General features: G+C 37.1%; 1 protein-coding gene across 1 annotated transcript in view; it reads right to left on the bottom strand.

The window, feature by feature from the left end:
• Positions 1-5,211: 5,211 nt before the first annotated feature.
• Positions 5,212-22,002, bottom strand: part of GRB14 (growth factor receptor bound protein 14) — a 69,887-nt gene continuing 53,096 nt past the window's right edge. Inside the window, exons 6-14 of the mRNA XM_076342747.1 lie at positions 18,617-18,754; positions 17,489-17,599; positions 17,203-17,298; positions 16,543-16,623; positions 14,190-14,306; positions 14,031-14,088; positions 13,851-13,938; positions 9,960-10,053; positions 5,212-5,833 (exon numbers count right to left, since the gene is read on the bottom strand). Coding sequence (XP_076198862.1) covers positions 5,687-5,833; positions 9,960-10,053; positions 13,851-13,938; positions 14,031-14,088; positions 14,190-14,306; positions 16,543-16,623; positions 17,203-17,298; positions 17,489-17,599; positions 18,617-18,754 — 930 coding nt within the window. The 3' untranslated portion in view covers positions 5,212-5,686. The remainder of the gene's footprint in view (positions 5,834-9,959; positions 10,054-13,850; positions 13,939-14,030; positions 14,089-14,189; positions 14,307-16,542; positions 16,624-17,202; positions 17,299-17,488; positions 17,600-18,616; positions 18,755-22,002) is intronic.

Genomic DNA, 22,002 nt, shown 5'->3' with positions numbered 1-22,002 from the left:
GTACCCTCTCACAGAGCCATTACAAAACACCTAACACATCACATGTGCCCACATACAAGCAGATGCCAAAAGCTGCGCCACCAGCGTTGGCTAGCGCCAGCCACGCAGGCTCCCTCCACGCCACAGCTGGTGCCGGCCACCTTTGCTCTCTAGGCTGCTCCTACGCTGCCAAGAGGGTTTCCACCTCATGGAAGTGGAAAGCAAAAAGTCAGGCCCCAGGGCCACCTCTCCGTTCCACCTACTCCCTTAACGGGCAATAAAGTCATTTATTTTCTTTCCCCCATGGGAGTGGAGGACAGGCCCATCTCCTCCAGAGCCAACCCTGCAGGTTCAACAGCACCGGGCTGCTCCCACTCACCCTGGGCTCCAGAGGGTCCCACCTGCCCCCACCCCCAAATCTGCCTAACTGCTGCCTTGGCCACAGCTGTGAGGACACAGGCTCTTCTCACCAAACACCTCACACGCATGCACACCACCCTGAAAAACTGGTGTGGGGGACAGCCCCTCTTTCGGAAACTTTGCCTGGCATTTGCCACGCTGCCCTGGAGTTCCCTGGTGGCATTAATGTACCTGAGAAGTTCCCATGGAAACCCTGGTGCTACTTGCACACCTAAAATCCAGCACATGCTTAAATGTTGTGGAAACCACGTCTTGATATGGATTAGTTTTTAACTGTAAAGTTTAGGGGAATCATCTGTATTATCAGCGTTAATCACATAAAGTTCTGTTTTGAAAATATGACTCACTAGTGGATAGAGTTTTCCCAAATTGCTTAAAAGATTAATAAAATAATCAACTTAGCAGAGGGGAAAAAAACCACAAACTATTCCTGTAAGGAAATCACTTTATTGCCTATACATGTGAATGAGCTGTTTTAATACTCAGGTTCACTGCCTCCTCTGCATTTAATCTCTTCTCTTTTATGTCCTACTCTGATTTTTTTTAAAAGACTTTCAGGCTTTTTTAAAATTAATTATACAAATCATTAGTATTAAAAAGGTAATATAATGGTTTCAAGAACAAGCTTCACAGACTATCTGCATATTTAATCATCTCTGCTAATAAATTTTTAATCACTCATTGAGTTCAGGTTCTTGTCTTGAAGCTTAACTTGATAACAAACCTAGCAACTGGTAGAACTAATTGGTACAGAGTAAGTGAATAATTTATAAGAGGAAAAAGCACTGGGTGTTCTGGAGGTGTGCAGAGACCACAAGTCACAGATATTTCTGGGAGGAAGCAGGAAAACAGCGGCTGATTACAGGAATTTCGTGATACACTGCTGACATCCAGAGGCCAACAGTCAATACTGTTCACATATGTAAACCAGGCTGTAAAGCACGCTGTAAAGCCAGATTCATTAAGTTTTAAATATTCATGCATTTCATTAAAGTTAACATTAATTGCACTACCATACACATTGATTATGCATAGACCATAAGTGTTTAACCTCTGAAGGCTTGCAAGTATATTCAAGTAATGGGGTATGTCCCATTTTCGATGATTTCAGTGAAAGCTTCAGCTACGAAGTTGAAATTAGAAACGGAATGCATTACAGTGCTAAGGAACCATAGTTTGAAATATCAGAACAGTAATAAAAATAAATATTTTACTAACCAAACAGAAACGCTGATGTAAGCTGTAAGTTGCTTTGTATTTTTGTAAACTAAAGTAATCAAGGTAACAAAAATTATGTGTAAGATTTCTTACTGACAAACACTAGACTGATTTGCAAACTACATCTGTTAAATAGGTTTAAACAGTTAAAATAAATTAATTGGTAGCTGAGTGGCTTCTATTTAGATGAAGATGACTAGCTTTTAACAATGGAACAACAAAAAAAGGCTATTCTCTTGAAATAAGCTGATTTATGTCTTAAAATTGGACACCCAAACCCACTTACACTACAGAGTAATTCTACCTCCAGGGAAGTACAAAATGCTACAATTCTTAAACCAGGATGTAACAGACAACATTTGACAGAAATTCAATTATCCTTGAAAGATCCCACTTGTAGTTAGTTACATGCGTAATCCTCTTTTATTTAATGGGTGAAAGCTCTCTTTCAAAACATTTAGTTTGATGAACTGAAGACTCGCTACATGTCAAAAAATTCATTAAGTGACTTAATAAGATTGTTAAGTAAAAACACTCAGAAGTTAAAAAATGTCATTTAATGCTGCCCATGCAACCTTAATTCTGGCTGTGTATGTGTATGCATTATGAAACACCACTGAATTAACTTTTAATCTCCTTTGAGCCAAAAAGATTTTAAGATTGGAAACTAAGGCACAAAGGGCATGCCAACAAATACAATGCTGAGCTTTAGAGCAATCTCTGAACTAGCTCTCAGCTTGCAGAGCATACCCCTGCAGGGCTAATTACCCCAGATAGAAAGATGGGCTTGTACAGTTATACTGCTTCTGGTACCTCTGCATGGCAAGCTTAGTTCTCTCTTCCTGGCACTGCACTGCACTGCACGGATACACTCACAGAAGTATAAAATTTTAAATCTGAAGAAAGTATGAAGTGTTTTTCAAATACCATGCTTCAAACCTAGGTGCTTTGACACTGATTTTCCATCAAGAAGTTTAAGACTATAGATTCTGACCTCCTCAAAGTAAAGGTAAAAATATATCACCTTCCTTAAAAAAAGCTCTCTGCAAACAATACCAATTTCAATTATAATTTTTTTTAAAAATCAGTCCTTAATTCCTCTATGAGGTAAATACAAAATTGTCCACATTTTGTAGAGAAGCAAACCGTTGGAGACAGAGACTGCTTTGCCCAAAATAGTACTGATTTCTCCCTGAGCTGTTAACAACTCCTGATTAGCCAATTTTCTTTGTGAAGGTGGGCACCAAAGAAGTGCAGTATTCCTAATTAGAAGCCACAGATAGCACACTGAAATTCTGTTTAAACAGCATTGCCTACACCCTCAAAGAACTTTATGGTCAGACATATCCTGGGTGGTATCATAAAAAACCTTGCCATTTTTCTGACAAGAAATGACTGGTTGCTAGCAAGGATCTTGCAAGTCATATATCAACCACCTGTACCGTTTAGCATGTTTTAAAGTAGTCTGGGATATCAAATAGTTTCGCTTTGTTTGTTTTGGCAGGGTGTGTGTGTGTGTTTGTTTTTTCGTTTTTACACATTAAAACTACCTCCTTCATGCTTCTTCCTTCAGTAATATTTAAACAAGGAGGCAGTCTGTAAACCATTTAAACACCAAACTAGATTTTATTAGTTTTACTGGTTTGGTTTTTATGGCACAGTCACAACCAACCATACAGTTCAGGAAAGGTATGCACACTTGTAAAAAAAAGATTTGGTACTTTCAGCAAGATTTCCGTTTAGATTTTAATTAAGAGAGCTGTCAAAATGCAGGAGGCAACACTTTACAGAGTAAGAATGCTTTGAATATTTGCCAGTTAGAAACTTTTGATAGTCCAAAAACCATGCTCATTAAGCAATACTTCATTTTACTTGGAGTTTTTTGATGTTGGGGTTTTTTTTGCACTTGTGAAAAAAAAAAACCTGAAAAAGCAGGCAAAGATTTTTGATGGTTGATGTCTTTCCACCACATGACATAATCCCGGCATTTTCTTTTCTTTTCCGATAGGCCCAAAGGTGACTGCTCACCGAGCAGTTAGCTTCTCTACCAAGCATGCTAGCAAATACATAAATACAAATAAAAACTATGGCAAAGCTTTCACATGCCCAAGTAGAAATGGACTACAGTAGACAATTCATTTTGTTTGTCACAAGATGACCAAAAAAACAGGGATGCAGAGGAGAATGTTTCTCCTTATTCTATACTGATCTCTGAAATAATACTAGGCCTGAAAAGTAATCACATTATTAAACTAAATCTGAGGAGGTTTTAATTAAAACTGTACTTTTGTAATTACAATTTGAAATTCCATTTGAGGCTTAAGAGTTAAATTTATCAGACTGTGAAGAGTTTTACAAGGCATTACTAATGTAATGAGCTTAGGCACCACATATGTTGCATCTTTGGTACACGTTATGAAGAGTTGCTTTTTTAATGAGCTTTAAAAACTGTATTTGCATACCAGAGGAAAAGGTCAGTGATGTGTGGATCAAGTCAGTAAATTAAGTATCACAGTAATATGTTATTATGATTGCCTTCCACAGACACACAATAACAAAACCATAGGCTATAGCTACCATACTATTCTAATGCTTCCATCTACATGACCTTGTCAGCTTACGTACACTGGCGCTGCTGTGCCCCGGGTCCCATCTTACTCCGTCCCTTGCCCAGGCCTCCTTCACCTCCTCTCCTCACCATACTAGCAGAACAGCTGGTATGTCTGACAGTCGGAGAATCAAAGCAAGCACAGGAAGGAGGGGCCGAATTCAGCATGATGGCCCATCTCCAAGCACTACCTTGCACTCCAGCCTTTACCCTGAGTAAAGATACCCAGGGCGAGGTCCTCAACCCTCACAAGATCAAACCTATTGGACAGCAAAGCATCAGGACAGGGATGCCTCTTTCAATCCAAGCCCCATTCCACTTGAGTCTTTGTTCAAGGATGCAGCAGTATCATCTCTCTTTCAAAACACAGATACTGAAAGTATTTCTAATGTTACAGTCCAAAATTTGACTCAGTCTACTGTAACAGTTCTTTTTAGTTGGAATGTTAGATGTTTGGTAATCTCTACAGACTGGTTGACTGGTAGCTATATTGAAATTTTTATTCTGCGATAATAAAATAAGCTAGGAACTGACTGCAAATACGCTCTCACCAGGTTTTCAGCAAACAGTAAAGTTCACTGGATTTACCTTTATTTGTAGGTATCATAAGTATTTGTAAATATTGTAAATTTGTACATATTATAACCTTACCTTTATTTTTTAAGGGCAATTGAAGTAGATTCCCTCCCCAACTCTGCAACAATCCACAGTACTTAACAGATCTCTCTCTCCCTCTCTCTGTTTTAGAGACTGTACGTATACACTAAACCATGTTATGCACTACATGATACTTTATGCATGTTTATACATATCACAGCCAAGTAAGTGACACTCCAGCTCTGTATAAAGATGTAGATTTAGTCATTAGAGAAAAAAATCCTTTAAAATATTACAACAGTAATAGCACAACTCAGTACAGTTATAAGTAGTTTTAATGATTTTTCACTTTTTGTGTACGATAATCCTCAAAGTAGCATTCAAAAATATAGTGCAAAATATTTGTTTTATTTACAAATAAAATGTGCAGTTCAGCTTCTTATCCTCACCACAGTAAATGTTATTCTTCTATGTGACAAACAGAAATTACGAGAAACATTTGAAGAGACAAAAAGTTCATTTTAAACCTAAGAACAAAGATCTTTCGTTCAGTTATATTTTTGTAGAAGTTACACAATATCAGTTTTTTAAAAATTGTTTTCAGTTGAAAAAGAAAAACAAAGTCCAAGACAACACTAAAGAATTACATAGGAAAGAATGTTTTTTTAAAACCATAAAGCTAATTTTGCTGTGACAATCACAATGCAAAGTTCTTATCTATATAGAATATAATTTTTTTTTGCAGCTAAAACATAGAATCTTTACAATGTCATGCTTTTTCCCTTCTTACTCTACAAATTGCCTTTAGGGGAAAAAGTATTCTAATATCCTCCTTTCCCTCTGATGAAACAACAGATGCTTTGGTTAAAGAGCAATTCGTGCGCAATAGTGTTTTAACTTGCAAGGCAGTACTCCTTTATTAAGTTGGTAGAATTCCACTAGCTGGATGAGATCAGTAAATCTGGTATGACCATCATCAAGGGTATAGAATAGCTTCCCATCATCTTCCAACTGCAAAAATGGAAAAACAAGACAGAATAAAATCCTCTTTTGCTATGGTATTTCTTCCCGACTGAAATACTTGTTTGAGAAGTCTTCCTGTAGACCAAGATATTCATAATTACATGACTACTGAGAGAAGGAAAAATACAGCGATCATTCACAGCAAGATCAAAAATAAACAACAGAAAAACAATGCATTCTTTAACTTCCCCTTTAAGTTATGTACATGCCTAAAAGGAAAGAACAGTTAAATAAGTATAGGAATATTCTTTCTGCACTAACAATATTACTTTATGCCTTTGCTTTGGAATGATAGCTGGAGTTAATATGAACACTGAATTTTTACAGAGTGACAAGAAACAACCAAGTTTCAACTTACTCACCGATTTCAACCTTTGCTGCATTCATATTCTGTGTAACTGCTACATTTTGTATCACTTACTTTGTAAGGTGCAATGAGGCTATACGCTAGTGCACTGGTGTACTGGATGACACTTGCTATACAAGAAACTGCCCACCACAAAAGTAACATGCTTGATGTAGTAACATGTTCTTTGTTGTAGGAGAAAGAACTGCTGCAGCTCCAAACGCATTAGCATGGATACAGAAGAGAAAGAAGAAATTGCAAAACATACCTTGAAAGATTACTTTTGACTTTTAGATGCTTAAAAATTTACAATCAGCATTTCCCTATTCTAGGTTACTAAACATTAGCTCTTGCACAATTTGTATTGCATTGGTGACTATATAGTTTCTCGATTTATTTCCTCTACTGCGGATACGTCTAATATCAAGAAGCTTCAGTGCAATAGTGACTAATTAGTATTAATGTACATAGAGGGTAAAAAAACCCTATTTAAACTATTTTAAAAAGAAAAGGGAAAAAAGATACTTTACAAGATTGAGAGAGTAGTGAACAGAAGATCCTGAAGTAGGGCTAGAGTAGAGTAGCAGATGGTGTGCTAGGGAAAGATGCAACTATCCTACTTGAGTAGAGGGGAAGGGAGAAGATATAATTAGCTCTCTTACCTGTAATTAAGATTTCTCATCTGAAGCAGCTGTTGAACTGCTTATGACTCCTGGTTATTCTACCCTTTTCTACCATGTCTGGAGGTAGTTTGTAATTTCTTTATTCTCAGACTTTGGTCAATCCAGGTCAAACACTGCTAGTTAAGGAATTACCAATGTGTGCATGTGTAAATTCCTGTGCTCCAGCCAAGAACCTGAAAATGGATTATCATCCATCGGACTTTCCTTATGCATGCAATTTTCCTGCCAACACACTGAAGACAAGGAAGAGTTGACAATTCAGATGTCTGTTGACCAGGATTTCATTTTTAGGTTATTTTTCCCCCTCCAAGTTAATCCCAAACCTTGAAGTGAATACCAGACATATTGCTAATTCTAAAGCAATCAATATTCTGCAAAGTAAAAACTCATATCAAAATTATGTTGCCCATGAACCTAACATCTTCTGTAAGCTAAGAAGGCTGTTATGAGAGAACATTTATTGGAAAAAGACAGTCCCAGAAATGTGTATCAATTCTTCTTCTTTCGCATGGACTACAGAACAGCTAATTTCAGGATAGACAACACTGAAGTTAACTTATATCACCTCAGAGTAGTAAGGCTGAAAAATACATTTAAGCTATCAAGTCCTCCAACTTTCACACTATGGGATCCCAAACGTATCTCAAAGGTTTTCTCTTCAACTTTCTACAATCAATTCCCTGCCACCCACCTGCAATACCTATTGCACATGTTACTAATGTTAACATGATGCACCTGTTAATGTGGGGGAAACTTGAATTGGCAGGCTGCATGCCCTATCTGAAAGGAGACATTTTTAAATGCAGTGTAACCTGAAGCAACCTAAAATGTAAGAGAAAAATAATTCATTTAGAGACTGACTGATTTTTCACTTGTAAAAAGACCTTCTAAATGCCAGTTATTTATTTATTTACATTTAGTAGGAAAGTTTATCTTCTCTTCCCAATGGCTGGAAAAAGGCAAGAGTTTAGAAGAACAGCAGGATTTGAAGTTCAAAAAGGTAACCTTGATCTCCAACTAATAAGCTACCACCTTACTGCAGTAACACAACATGCCTTGTTTCTTAGAAAATGGTAACTTCATTTAGAAGATCAGCAGCAACTGGAAGCAAAACCTTCCCCCCCTGAAAAAATACTTTTTTGAACTCCTTAAACAGTATTGTTCTAGCGAAAACAGAGCATGTGGTAAGTCAGGATATTGAGAATGGCATGAGGGGTACTGAATGTGACTGGAAATTAGATGACAGAAAGGAATTCAAATATGCCTATGTTTGGGGAACTACCAGTTTCCATAGTCTCTCTCTGGATTAAGTTGTTCTCATTACAGATTTATTTTTTCTGGTAACTACCATAGGATAAATTGCTTTACTTTAAAAACCAATTAAAAAAAAATTTCCTTCAAGTAAGACAGGTTTTGCACTGAAGTGGTACAGGTCTTCTAGAGCATCAGCATGGAAAAACCGCCCCAAGTCTGTAGACAATCTATGTCAAAATAAAGAGTTCCTGGTTTCTCCAAAGATCCTACAACAGGAGAACGTGGTTTTAGTATGCTTGTATATGATTAATTCCTCAAATGCACTGCTTACATCTGCAGAAGAACATTAGAATTGACTGGATAATTTTTTGGAAGGGAAGAGGAGAATCATCCAGCTCAGAGGAAACTGAAGATAACTGCAGCTTCCTGCTACATTGGTTGTTAGAGAAGAGAGGGTCTGTTTCCTGATAGGGAAAGAAAAGGTGGTCTCTTAAATTTGAGAGTTAAATGACATGCCAATGAAGTAGGATCATACAGTATTTGTACGGAGTTCAGAAGGTTTTCTAAACCACACAACAGTTATCCCAAAGTAAATACTAGAAGCAACCACAGTCAATAGAAGCACAGAGATCTTACACCTGAGATTCTGATCACAGAGCACATGCTGATGCTTGCATGGGATCCAGGGCATAGCTATCACTTTTGGATGAAGGACTCCTCCATTGTTTGTACCTAACACAACAAAAATCCTGGGCAATTCTTTTAACAAACATTGATTCACTCCTTTCCTCCTCGCAAATAATGCTTCTGTTTTATTCTACAGGAACTTTTTTGGGGGAGGATATCAGCTGCAAGCCCTAGGTAAGGCATACAGAAATTTGGTGAACGATCATAGGGGATCACCAGATCAGAAACAAAGAAAATGCCACTACACTCGTTTCTACTGAGAAACAGCAGAATCTCCTAGAAACTTCAGTAGGAAGAAACATGGAGGCTAGAGTGTTATGTGGTCTGGAAGAAAGGTTCTTGTGAATAGAGAAGAAAAAGCTATAGGTCTGCTCAGTTATGTCAAGCATCTGTGGGTAAAACACATAATGCTAAAGTGTTTCTCATCTTAACAGAAGCAGCCTGTAAAAACAGTATAAACCACCTCTGGAAGGATTGGAAGGGATGGGGAAAGCTGGCCATTCTGGCAGAAGAATTGGATGGTATCTTCAATGAAAACTGATGGAAATATGATTTCAATTTAGGAAATTTCAGCTTACCTATAAGTAGCTGGACTAAATAAGGGTATCAATTTTTTGCTAAAATTGTCCCCCTGAAGAAGACCTGGACATGAATATACCACAATAATATGAATCAAGAAGAGGGGTCAGCAGAAAATGTTTGGCTCCAAATATTGAGAGAAACTATCCTGAAAAGATGAGTCAGTGAGATATACACACACACGCGTCGCAGGCAGTCCACCTAAACAGATGACTAAAAAGTAATTGTGCACATATTGAAAAATGAAAAGGTAATATGACCTTTATTAATACATTATTTTCATGCCATCAGGGTTGCTTCTATTCCAGTTCAAATAGATTTGTCTATTTTTTTGAAGACACTTTTTAGGATTTCATAATACTAGTCAAGCTTTATAACAAATCAAACAGCAAAGCTCAAAAATGTTCAACTCTACTCAAGAATACTAATTATTTTTTGTGATACAGGTATTATGTTTACATCTTCCATATAACAGCAAAAGAAAAAATAATCTAGCAATATTCAATCACAATTAATCAACTGTTTTGTTTTACAACTGTATATATAAACTGAAAAATTTACTTACTGGTACAATTTGAAAATGCTTTATTTTTAATCCATGACTCAATGACAATACAAATGTTTTGGGGTTACTTTGGCTATCACGTACCAGGAATACCCTAAAAGAGATTGAAAATTTTCAGAGTAAGATCACTCTGGAAAGCCTTTTGTAAACATCCAGTTAAAACTGTTGTAAATTCATTACAGAAGTATTAGTGAAAAGCAAAAATAATATTAATTACATAAGTTATGCTTTTAATCAGTATTTCTTTGCAAATGTGTCACTAGAAATACTTTTTCTTAAATTCTTCTTCACCTTGTCTATTATATGAAAAATATGCATTCTCAGAATGAATGACACCGTAGGCATTAGTTTTTACACTGCATAGAATTACAATGCATCTCTTTAGACACAAAAGTACACCCAAAGTTTGTGCTTTGAACAAAGTTTTTCTTTGGACGCTGACAGTTACCTAAATCACAAGCGTTATAGGGAAAATTCGAAAGGTAGTTCAACAGGGAGTTTACAGAAAAGGTAACGCAAGACATACCAGAATGATTTTCACATCTGGTCAATAATCATAAATGCACGCTCACTTCTGCACATCGGCAAAAATCCCACTGAGACAGAGCTACATTCTGCTCATTTTATGGCATCATTATTCAAATCACAACACTCTCAATGGCCAACAGTGTCACTGCAACTAGTTCACTGATAACTTAGTCCAGCCAGTTTATGGACAGACATAATTTTGCCACAATCATGGTAGGATAATCTCGTACAGGCAAAGGATGATTACCAGTAAGAGACAGCTTTCATTGAATCACTGGGTTTGGGATATTGGCAGAGAACAGTCTGGAGGACAGAGGGAAGTACCTGATTCACAGCTTTGTAGTGGAGAGAGTCTGAACTGTTTATACTGTGCAGGTCTGGAACAGATACAGCTAACCAGTGTACCAAAGAAGGGAAATGGAGGGACAGCCATTGGCAAGCATACTCCTCTTTCAGGACACAAAAGAAACGGGCAAAATGGACTTGCAGGTATCAACCAAGTGAGCACTAGTGGCCACCTACTTTTTCCCAACCACATACCAGGAATTAGAGCACAAACTATTCTATGAAAAGAAAGGATTTCAGGAGAAGAAAGCAGACAAAGGCTTACAGTGGATTTTCACTGACTAACAGCATGGATCCAAACTACTAATTTCATCCTCAATGTTTTTAAGAGTTCTATTTTTCCAAAGTAAGAAAATACCTGGAATTATGAAATTTGGAGTCTATAATCATTAACATTTCTGTCAAAATCCCCATCCAGTCTAATTCGGACCTCTGATACTAATTCAGTTATTAAAGAGGGATAATCGCCAACTCAGCATACGGCTTGCAAGAGCACACGGCAAGTGTAAGGACAAATAAGAGTTCTCAATAGACTCGGGCTCTCATAACAAGCTCTCTCTCACCACCTAGTGGCCTTTCACCCTCTCCAGGACATGAACGAAATTTTTCAGAGCACAGTTAGAATCCTTTGCATAAACTTAAATCTTTTATATATTTCTCATTAAGGACTGGCATTTTATTTTATTCAGAAAAATGACACTGTAAGAATGTGCCACTTTGCAGATATCCAAAATGGGGTCTCTACACCCAAATACCGGTATACACATTAAACAATACACAAAGTAATCACATTGGGTAGGAAAGAAAATACAGGTTGATAAATATTTATGTTCCCATTCATCAGTTCTTTTAAAGTCCATTTTCTTACTTTTTTCCTTGTTTTAACAGCAAAGATAAGCAACATTTGTCCTCCTTACATAAAAAGATCTTTACTCTTTTCTAACCTTATCACAATAGACCTACTTTAGTTGTCAAAGAACCTTTAAAAAGATCACTTTCTTATGAAGAAAGGGTTCTAGTTCACAGAATCTTAGAAATGCTAGTTGGAAGGGAGCTTTTTAGACATGCTGGATGACTCCAAACAACTGCTCCTTCATAAACCTGTAAGGAATTCTCTGAATGACCAGTTGCATTTTGTCATGGGCCTTTTGGTAATGCTATTTATCTCATTCATCAATCAGATGCCGATCCTGTCAACCATTTATCACTGAAAAGTCTCCAAATGTCCTTTAGGGAGTAAAGTATGAAATCTACAACACTGCTACATAAACTTCTTTAAGAAAGTTGGTTTTACACCAGGACAGTAGATCCAAAAACTTTATTCTTTCATAGCACACCTTAAGACTGTTGCTGTCTCTAATTCTGTTACTGGGTTATTCAAATACTGAGACAACTGCAGATTCTTTAAGTAATAGCCCCTTTATCTTCTATAAGCCATCAAACAGCGTATTTGTTGGTACATGCAGTATTACAGAGGTCCTACCACCTCTGTCATATATGCAGATCTCCCTGCTTGGGATCACCTTAGAAGGCTCAACATGGATTATTTTCTCTGCCCCAACCCCCCCAGCCCCCAGAAACTAAAATCTTATTATTCCCATGAAAAACTTCTGTATTTCTGGTGATAATTCGTTCTTTCAGCCCGTCAAAAAGCACAGCATTTGTCACATGCTGTAATGTATTAATGACTTCACTGTAACTCCTGAATATGTATCTGACAGCATATAAGCACTCATACTACCATGTTCTAATCAATTCTAGACAAGTCCACGCAAAAGTATCATCCTCACCAAAACCACAATGCATATCTATGAATAGATCCAAGAATATAACATAAACAACACTGTACTAAACTAATGTTAGCAAGGTATTCACTTTCTTATCTCAAACACCATTGCTATTTACTCGTCAAATCTACTGGGTTTCATTTAACAGTATGTGTGTGTACCCACTGAAATACAGTGGAAGATTCGTCACCCCTAGAATGACATACTGCTCAGAAATACATGTTGGATTCACTCCCATGTCCTGTCCCTCTCACGTAACAAATGCAAAAAAGAATGCAGAGCACAGAAGCAGTTTCAGGATGATTAGCCCAGCTTAAAAACATGACCCCTGAAGTTGAAAACTAGAAGAAAAAATACAAAAGGGGAAGTCCAATTAGCCATCCTTGCTGAATATGACTACTTCTGTCTCCCCTTCCTTCCCATCTCTTTTTTTTTTCCTAGAGCCATTTCTGCACATGTAGAAAACAGTATTACAACATACTTAATCTAAAACTGAAGGAATTTAACCAGTAATCTGAAGGTAATCTAAGTAATCTACAGGTACCTAACTGGAAACAGACTCAGAGAAACTTAGTTTTATGGAATTACTCATTGAATGAAGGAGGCCCAAGTTTATATTTAATACAGGAGTAAGGATAAAAATACGGAAATGAAAAACAGGAGGATTTGAATGTAAAATACCTACTTGCTTTGTCATTTTTTTTAAATTAATATATAAGTGAGAGAAAAACAAAAGTGAATGGTCTTATCCTAATGTTTATTGTTTACCATTAAGGGATAATACAATTTTTAGTCATTTCATGAGGAAAAGCATACTTTTTTTTCAACAGCTGTCTCTGCACATTTCATCTTAGAATAAGGGTAGTCAATGTTTTCAGGCTTGCTTTCATTCTTTCATCACTAATAAGAGATACAAAAGACACTGGTGCCAAAGTTGACAGTTCCCAGAGAATGTTGTACAAATACACAGCTCAAGTGCCTAGCTCTGAGCAGACCTAAGTAATCTGTCAGTGACAGAATCGAAGTGTTAGATCACCACTTTATTGCTTCCAAAAGATATAAAATAGAAACCAACTGATCCCCAGATAGCCCTATATAAAAGAATTTTTACTTCTATTAGGTAAGAGCAAAATCTTCCTTCCTCCATCTCCCCCCCAATAAGTAGTACATGAAAATAGCAGTTGTTGACTAGAAACATGTCTCAGAAGAGTTACGTAAAGAATTAACTTACCCATCTACAAGTCCATGCTGCAAAATAAGTCTCTGAGCCTCTTCTCTAGAGATTTTATGATGAAACCATGACTGAGATCTATGTATAGCTGTAGAAATAAAGATCTTTAAAAAAACATATTGCCTTTATTGAAAGAACCAGCTATTGCATTTCTCTGGCAATGAATTAACTCACACATACCCATGTTAGACATGGCAATAGGACTACCATGTGAGTTGAGTCGTAGACACCCTCTCCTCTGTATGAGAGAGAAGTAAAAACATGATTTGAAAGCTTTTTTGTTTAAAAAAAAAAAAAAAATTTGAAAATACTATTCTGATAAAGCAAAGGTGTTTATACCCGCCATGCTAATCCTTCTTCAACTGCAACTGAAAGGGCTTCTGTTGGATTTTCTATAATTCTGCTTCTGTGTCCTGAGAAATCCATTGCTACTAAAGAATTTTCTGAAATGCTTCTCTGCAACAAAGAAAAATAAATTTAGTTTGTTCATTTTTTAAAAGATCCATCATTTAAAAGTGAGCTTCTGAGAAAACATTATGTTTTGTAAGTGGTGTTTCAAGCATCTGCAGTGTTTCCCATCAAAGCCAAACTCATTTTACCCTAGGGAGCATTTGTAATTCCAGTATGCTGCTGCAAAGCTCAATTTTACAGTCTGGCAGGACAGATCATCTTTTCGCATTACTGCAATAGATGATAAATACATCACTTTACCATAAACTCTATTTATATTTTTAACTATAACTAGCCCTTTGCATGTCAAAACAAGTCAGGAAACTGTTATTAAGCTGTCCAAGTAACAGAAAAAAGATAAAATACAAATTTCTTATACATAACCAAATTAACAAAGATTTGAAATATTTTGCTATAAATATGTGATAAACATATATTTTCTATATAAACTTTCACTCAAAGTTTACCAGATTTAAGCATTGAAAACAGTAATTTCTATGGAAATTAACTTCTATTTTAATACAACCCTTCTAACTCTTCACAGACTCAACAACTGTAGGATCTGTTATAAAAAAATGCTTGGGGTTTTTTTCTCCCAGTGAAGATCAAGTTTGTAACAACAGAATAAAAAGCACTGAAGTGTGACAAAACAGTCTTAAAACTCACCAAAATACATCTCAGAAACCAAGGTTTACAAAATCAAGTTTAATATGGATTGTAATGGCTCAAATGTCAGCAGGCACTGGAATATCAAATAATTACAAGAACATTCTAGCATTCTATAAGTTAAAGTAACACCTGGAACACAAGAGGCCCAGATTTCTGTAGGGTTAGCAAAGCTTCCCAGTTCAAAACCAAAGCAGCTGTTTTGTTCCTGTTTGGTTACAAGCATGAATATAACTAGAAATGGAAGACAGCAATTTTGCAGTTCACTGTAATTCTTTACACTGTAGTCTAAGGTCTGCCTGAGCAACTGTAACCTGTAAAGAACTTTGCAAAAGTGAAAAAACAAGGGCAAAATAAGATAAAATGTTTGCCTCTAGGAGAGTGGAGAGAACTCCTTGTAGCTGACATGGTTGTGAGTTATGGAGGAATGTGAAACATGGAAGTGGTTCCCCTACGAAGTATGTTCATTAGCTTGTGCACTTAATTCCCAACTTTATCCAATTTGCTGTTTAATTCATGAATTATACACAAGTAGAAAAAGAGTGTCACGCTTAATACTGGTTATAGATCCTGCATTAGAAGCTACGCGAGCTAAAACACACGCAACAACATAAGAGGAGAGAGAATCAGTAATGGCTCCCAGATCCATTATAAAAGCAGCAGCTGGCTATTCTAACAGCTTCACAAACCAGAAAGTAAAGACATGGTCAGCATATTAAGCACAATTTTGAAGCCATGCTTATTAGCAGTATCACTGAAAACTATTTTTGTGAATACCTATAATAGCAAATGCATATTTTAGGCATTTTAACCGCAAGAACTATAATAAAAGCTCAAAAAATCCACCATAAATCACTGTCACAAGTCCTGGCAACAAGTAATCTTTACCCAATTTAGCCAACAAAAAAACCAAAAATTATATAAATCATCCATGAAAAAGTCTGGAATCAAATGACTCATAAAGAACTGGGATAACATAAGATATTAAAGAAAAGGACAACCTGGTCCACTCCGAACTATCTGACTGAGGAGATGGACATAGCATCTAATATAGGCTGTTATTGCTCCAAAACCCAGTTCTGCCAAATTATGGTGTTCTTCTGAAGTCCAGTCATTATTATAACAGCTGAAACTCATCTTAAGTACTTAATATTTTATATTTAAAAAAGTATTACTGTATACCAAAAAGGATTTGTTATAGCTTTCTTATTCATCATTTACAGCATGTGTAACCTTAAACACTTTTCTTCTTTTTTAACGCATTTATAGTTCTGCTGCTCTGTGTTCAAAAATCCTCTTTCCATTCTTTTTGACAGTGGTAACAAGCCAATGAACCCCCAAAATACTGGAGATTTGACAAAGGCAAAAAACCTGTTAACTGGTCTGAACTACCTGATTTGTATTAAGTAAGTTAATTAATTAGCTCTCTAGACAACCCTGACAAAAGTTTTTGGCAAGCATTCACACATGCAAAGATTTGCAGGATCAGGTCACTAGTATAACAGACACAAGTTACTTAAAAATAGCATGATGGCAGAAACAACGTATTTATTCATGGAGCTACTGTGGGACATACCATAGGTGTTATATTCAAAGGGCTGCAGCCACTTCTACCTTGATATGGTTGCATGTAATTCTGATACAGCTGCATCCCATACTAAAACCAGAAAATAACACGGTTAGCATTTTAAATTATAAACCTAAGCCAAGTAATTTTTTTTCCAGATGTAAAAGATAACACATGCTTTTCTTTACCATTAAAAACCAGGGACAAATGCTGTTAGGGTAAGGAAATGCACATCGTCGTCATTGCTGCTGCCTTTATAAATGTACACACTGCATTAAATGCTACCCATTTAATACACCAACTGACCTATTCCTATTTTTTCACAAACAGACACATTTTAAAAACATATTAAAGTTCCCTTCTTGTAGCTTTGTTCCACATTACTCAACAATCTCACTGAATTCAACATGGTTACATATAAGCATGTGCTTAATGTTACATTTAAGTATTTGCAGGACTGAGGCTTCAAAACATCATCCCATCCCTACAATGATTCTAGTAATTTGGCCTCTCTCTGTTTGTTGGGATGAAGAAAAATAAGCTTTCAGAGTACAAAATTGATATTGCTATTGCATGGGAACCTAGAATTACATTACTTCTCTACCACACAGTATCAAAATTTCACAGAGTAAGCTTAAGTAAGAAGTTAACTCCACACAGAAAAATTACCTTAAGCAACCTAATTGCTGTCATCCAACAGGTCCTACTTTGTTCATCATCTGCACAGAGCTGTTTCAGGTCTCTGGTTCCTCCTGATTTGTTAGGCTAGAAGGCCACAGCACATTTTTTTAGCATTAATGCATATCTTGAAGATAATACCTGTTGAAATAAAAGCCACTAATTCTCCTATTTTATAACAGACAGCTGAATATTGTTTTCAAAAACCTTAAAGAAACTTAAGCTTACCTAAAAACTGTGGCTTGCTTTAATATGTATCAGAATAATAAGCCTGTACCTTAAAGCAGAATCCATAGTTTGTTGGTGCTCCAGAAATCTTTTTGCCTGTCAAAGACATGTACATATCACTATTGCTGAATTCACAGAAAAACTGCAGATGCCTTGGCTCCTAAAAAAGAAGGGCAATGTAATACAGTTAGACTATTTTTAGCCAGTCTCCAGATAAGAAACTCAGAAGAGTATAGTAGTTACCCCGTTCCAAAATACAGTCTTACATACTGCAGTTTTAACTGTGACATCATGAAATCTAGAAAGAGACAACTCAACAGTAACTTTATAATGCAGAGAAAAAACACCTCAAACTAGTCAAAGACTTCATTCTTCTAGAGAGGGAAAAAAAACCAAAGTGCAAGTGATATCATTTCTGGGAAAACACGCACTAAATTCAAGCCACAATAATAGTAAAGTAGGAGGCAAGTTTTGAGAGCAGTATGCATTTCAAACATCAAAATAAAATATACTTTCAGAATCTGAAAAACAACATACTGTAATTATTACTGTCCGGTACTACTTCTAACCATTATCTCCATCCTCTAAGGTTAAGTCAAGGAAGCAAACAAAAGAAATTTGCTGAAGGATACAAAAACAGCCCAATGAATACTCTGGCATTTAACATAGAAAATTCAGAACAAGAAAAAACATTGTTTTAAGTAGTTTATGTAAAAGGGGTGTCAACTCCTGTGTATCCTGTGTAACATAATCAGGTTTAAGGTATTGCCATCAAAAAGTTGAACTAGTAAAATGAAAAGCTGTCCAGTGACAAAACTTGAGAACTCTAAAAATCTTCCTGTAAAATCCTTTTATACATGGGGTTTTGTTTATTTTAGATAATGAAGTATTATATCCACCTTTCAGAGCATCAACTTACACTTCAGAATTTTAACTACTACTTGAAAATTCATTTTATGAGGCAAAAAGAAACTACTGTTTCTAAGACATACTTTCCCAATTTTGTATCTCAAGGTCTCTCTAAATTTTATCTATAATAAATAGATTATTTTTTCCCTTTTTATCACTGGAAGTTGAAATTCAAATTTTGGTTGGTTATTATTACAACAAATGGTAAATACATAGACATTTGCCCTAACGTCATAGTTCTCTCTCTTTTTTTTTTCCCTTCCCTTACCTTAGAGGTACCTTTAGTGGAAAAATAAAGGCCAGATCTTCTCAAAAGAAAGTACAATTTTTTCCACGATTTTTTTCCCTGCTCCTTTGCATGCAAATAACCATGAATCTCAGGATATGTGCTGGAGCTTAGGAACATCTGAAAGAAATTATCAGACATGCATTTTTCTTTTCATCTGAAACCAGCTTTCTGTTTCATTAACATACTCAGACAGGACTAAGGGGAATAAACCCCTAAATCCACTATCACGCCACAGTTAATTCAGTTACGATTGCATCTAATCCCATTAAGAGTACTTCTGATTTAAGGCATGTAGAATGTTACACAACTCCAAGGTATGCTAAGCAAATTACATATTTATATGGAACATATGGTTTGAAATGAGAGCATTAGTTATGCAATATGTTGACTTCAGCAACAAAACCAGTGTAAGAAGTTCTGATCCCATGCCTCAGACCCTATTTATATAAAACTGCAAACCAATGCTACCAAAAGAAGAAAAAAAAAATGCCATCCCTCCCCCACTCCTGTGTTACAAACCAGATAAGCTAACTGATCTGAGTTAAAATTAATTCAGCAAACAAATCACAAAATCTGAATCACAAAAACATGCAGGTCAGGCAGATATTATCATTTTCAAAAGGAGGGAACAAAGGTCTCAGGACCTGAAGTGGTGCTTAAGTAGGAGCTTTAGTTGAACCAAAACCAGGAGGGGCTGGACCAGTCACCAAAACAGCTCCTGTCTGTGCTCAAGGCCATGTGGCAGAGAGTACTGAAAAAAGCTGCATCAGGAGGAAGGAGAGAGGACTTAAAAGTCTGAGAGATCAGCCATTTTGCCTCCAGAACTGCAAGAAAAAGGTGTGCACCCTCACAAGCCGTAGAAAAGACAGAATGATATGGGTAGACAGAGAAGTTAACTAATGCACTGAGAGAAGCTAACCGATGCACTGCCTCTACTCAAGCATTCAACAGCTTCTCTTTAGCCATTTCAACCCGACATTGTCAGAACGCAACACAGCTCTTATCTTGCTAAGACCAAGAACACAGTTTTACTTAGTCTGCAAAAGTACCCACTAAAAGCTGGCAACCATGTTAACTTCATTCTAATTCCATGTAATGCATTCATTTTTACTACTCTTCTTCCAATAAAACTACTCAGAACTATGGCTCACATCTAAACAGACTAACCTAGAATTATTCAATTTCCATATATGCAAAGGAATCTGTGTTGTTACTAAGCTCTTCAAGAAACCTTGCCCCAGACTGGCCTGCAGAATCATAAATACTATCTAGGCTTATATAGCGGTAGGGAACAAGGGATTTTCTGGTTGGTATCTCTGCAGCTTTCATTGCAACGTTTTCCTCCTGTTCACTGCCACTTCCAGAAAATCTGATTTGAGGACACAAAGCAACAGATTACTAGGCAAGAGACAGACTGGCCAGTACCGGACTGGAGCAAAATGATGAAGTGAACGTGACTTTGGAAGTACACCAAGTTCTTTGGCCAGTAAATAATGCAGTCCAACCAAGACACACAAGGTTTCTTTTGCTTTTATTGTTTTCCTACCTTGCAGCCAGATGCATGACTGTACCACCTGTAGACCAACCTGAGCTATTAAATTCAGCTGGTGTGAATGCACTAATATGGGCAGGCTTCATTTGACAGGGGAGTGCCGTGGCCCACAACTAGAAATGCATTATGAATAGCTTCACTGCTATTCACCTGAATAGTTAAATTACAGTACGACTAGGTACATCTATCTACAATGTGCTGCTGGCACACAGCTGTGTGCAAATGCAGTTTAAGCTATTTCAGCCACATTGAAGCAGATGGGTAGGTCCTGGTAGGTGTTCCAGCCTGTTAATCTTCCCATTTTACAAGGGCATGTAGTGATAGGACAAGGGGTAGTGCCTTTAAACTGAAAGAGGGTAGATTTAGATTAGATATAAGGAAGACATTCTTCACTATGAGGGTGGTGAGGCACTGGAACAGGTTGCTGTCATGGTTTAACCTCAGCCAGCAACTGAGCACCATACATCCGCTCGCTCACTCCCCTCCCCCGGTGGGATGGGGGAGAGAATTTGGAAGAGTACAAGTGAGAAAACTCGTGGGTTGAGATAAAAACAGTTTAATAATTGAAATAAAATAATAATAATAATAATAATATACAAAGCAAGTGATGCACACTGCTATTGCTCACCACCCGCTGACCGATGCCCAGCCAGTCCCCGAGCAGCGGCCCCCCCCGACCAGCTTTCCCCCAGTTTATGTATTGAGCATGATGTCATATGGTATGGAATGTCCCTTTGGCCAGTTTGGGTCAGCTGTCCTGGCTGTGCCCCCTCCCAGCTTCTTGTGCACCTCCAGCCTTCTCAGTCGGTAGAGCATGGGAAGCTGAAAAGTCCTTGACTGGTGGAAGCACTACGTAGCAACAACTAAACATCAGTGTGTTATCAACATTATTCTCATGCTAAATCCAAAACACAGCACTGTACCAGCTACTAGGAAGGAAATTAACTCTATCCCAGCTGAAACCAGGACAGTTGCCCAGTGAAGCTGTGGATGCCCCATCCCTGGAAGTGTTCAAGGCCAGGCTGGATGGGGCTTTGAGCAACCTGGCCTAGTGGAAGGTGTCCCTGCCCATGGCAGGGGGGTTGGAACTACATGATCTTTCAAGGTCCCTTCCAACTCAAACCATTCTATAATTCTATGATTCTATGATTTGCCATGTATTAACAGGTTCACTGATGGTGAATATAAAGGCTGAATTGAAAAAGTATTTTAACTCCATTAACAAAGTCAAATGGAAGCTTTAGGAAAATCTAAAAGAGTCAATGTATGTAAAAATAAAAGAGCATCTTTTTAGGCTTTAGTATCTCTGCTGAAGATGAAAGAAGTGGCTGGCTCCCAGCCTGCACAAGTGCCTTCCTCAGGATTTCTGCCTTAAGAGCTTTAAACCAGAAGCGCTGTCATGAAAGCTTTTATAACTCAGCAGACCAAACTGGAGGAGCAATACAAAGCTCAGCTTCAACAGTCACTGTTGTACCCATGCTATCAATTAAAATAAAGTAGCAATAATGCTAGGAAAAAGGCAATCCTAGAACCATCTTTTTTTTTCTAAGACTGCTGAGAACTTTGCGAGAAAAATATAACATGAACAAGCTGCAGTCAAAACCACTAACTGTCACAAGGAATGAGCAGCAAAAATATTTCAGCGTGAGAACTGAATGTCTGTAATAAACACCTAAAACTAAAGACAGTAGAAAAGAGAACTTCCTTGGGTTTTTTTGTTGCGGGTTGGTTTTTGTTGGTTTTTTGGTTGTTGTTTTGATTTGTTGGTTTTTTTAATGGAGGTACATGCAAGTTTCTTACGGGGGGGAATGGA

This window comes from Aptenodytes patagonicus, chromosome 6 (genome assembly GCF_965638725.1).
Source record: "Aptenodytes patagonicus chromosome 6, bAptPat1.pri.cur, whole genome shotgun sequence".
Taxonomy (NCBI): Eukaryota; Metazoa; Chordata; class Aves; order Sphenisciformes; family Spheniscidae; genus Aptenodytes; species Aptenodytes patagonicus.
Note: the sequence above shows the minus strand (reverse complement) of the source record. Positions and strands in the feature narration are given on the sequence as shown.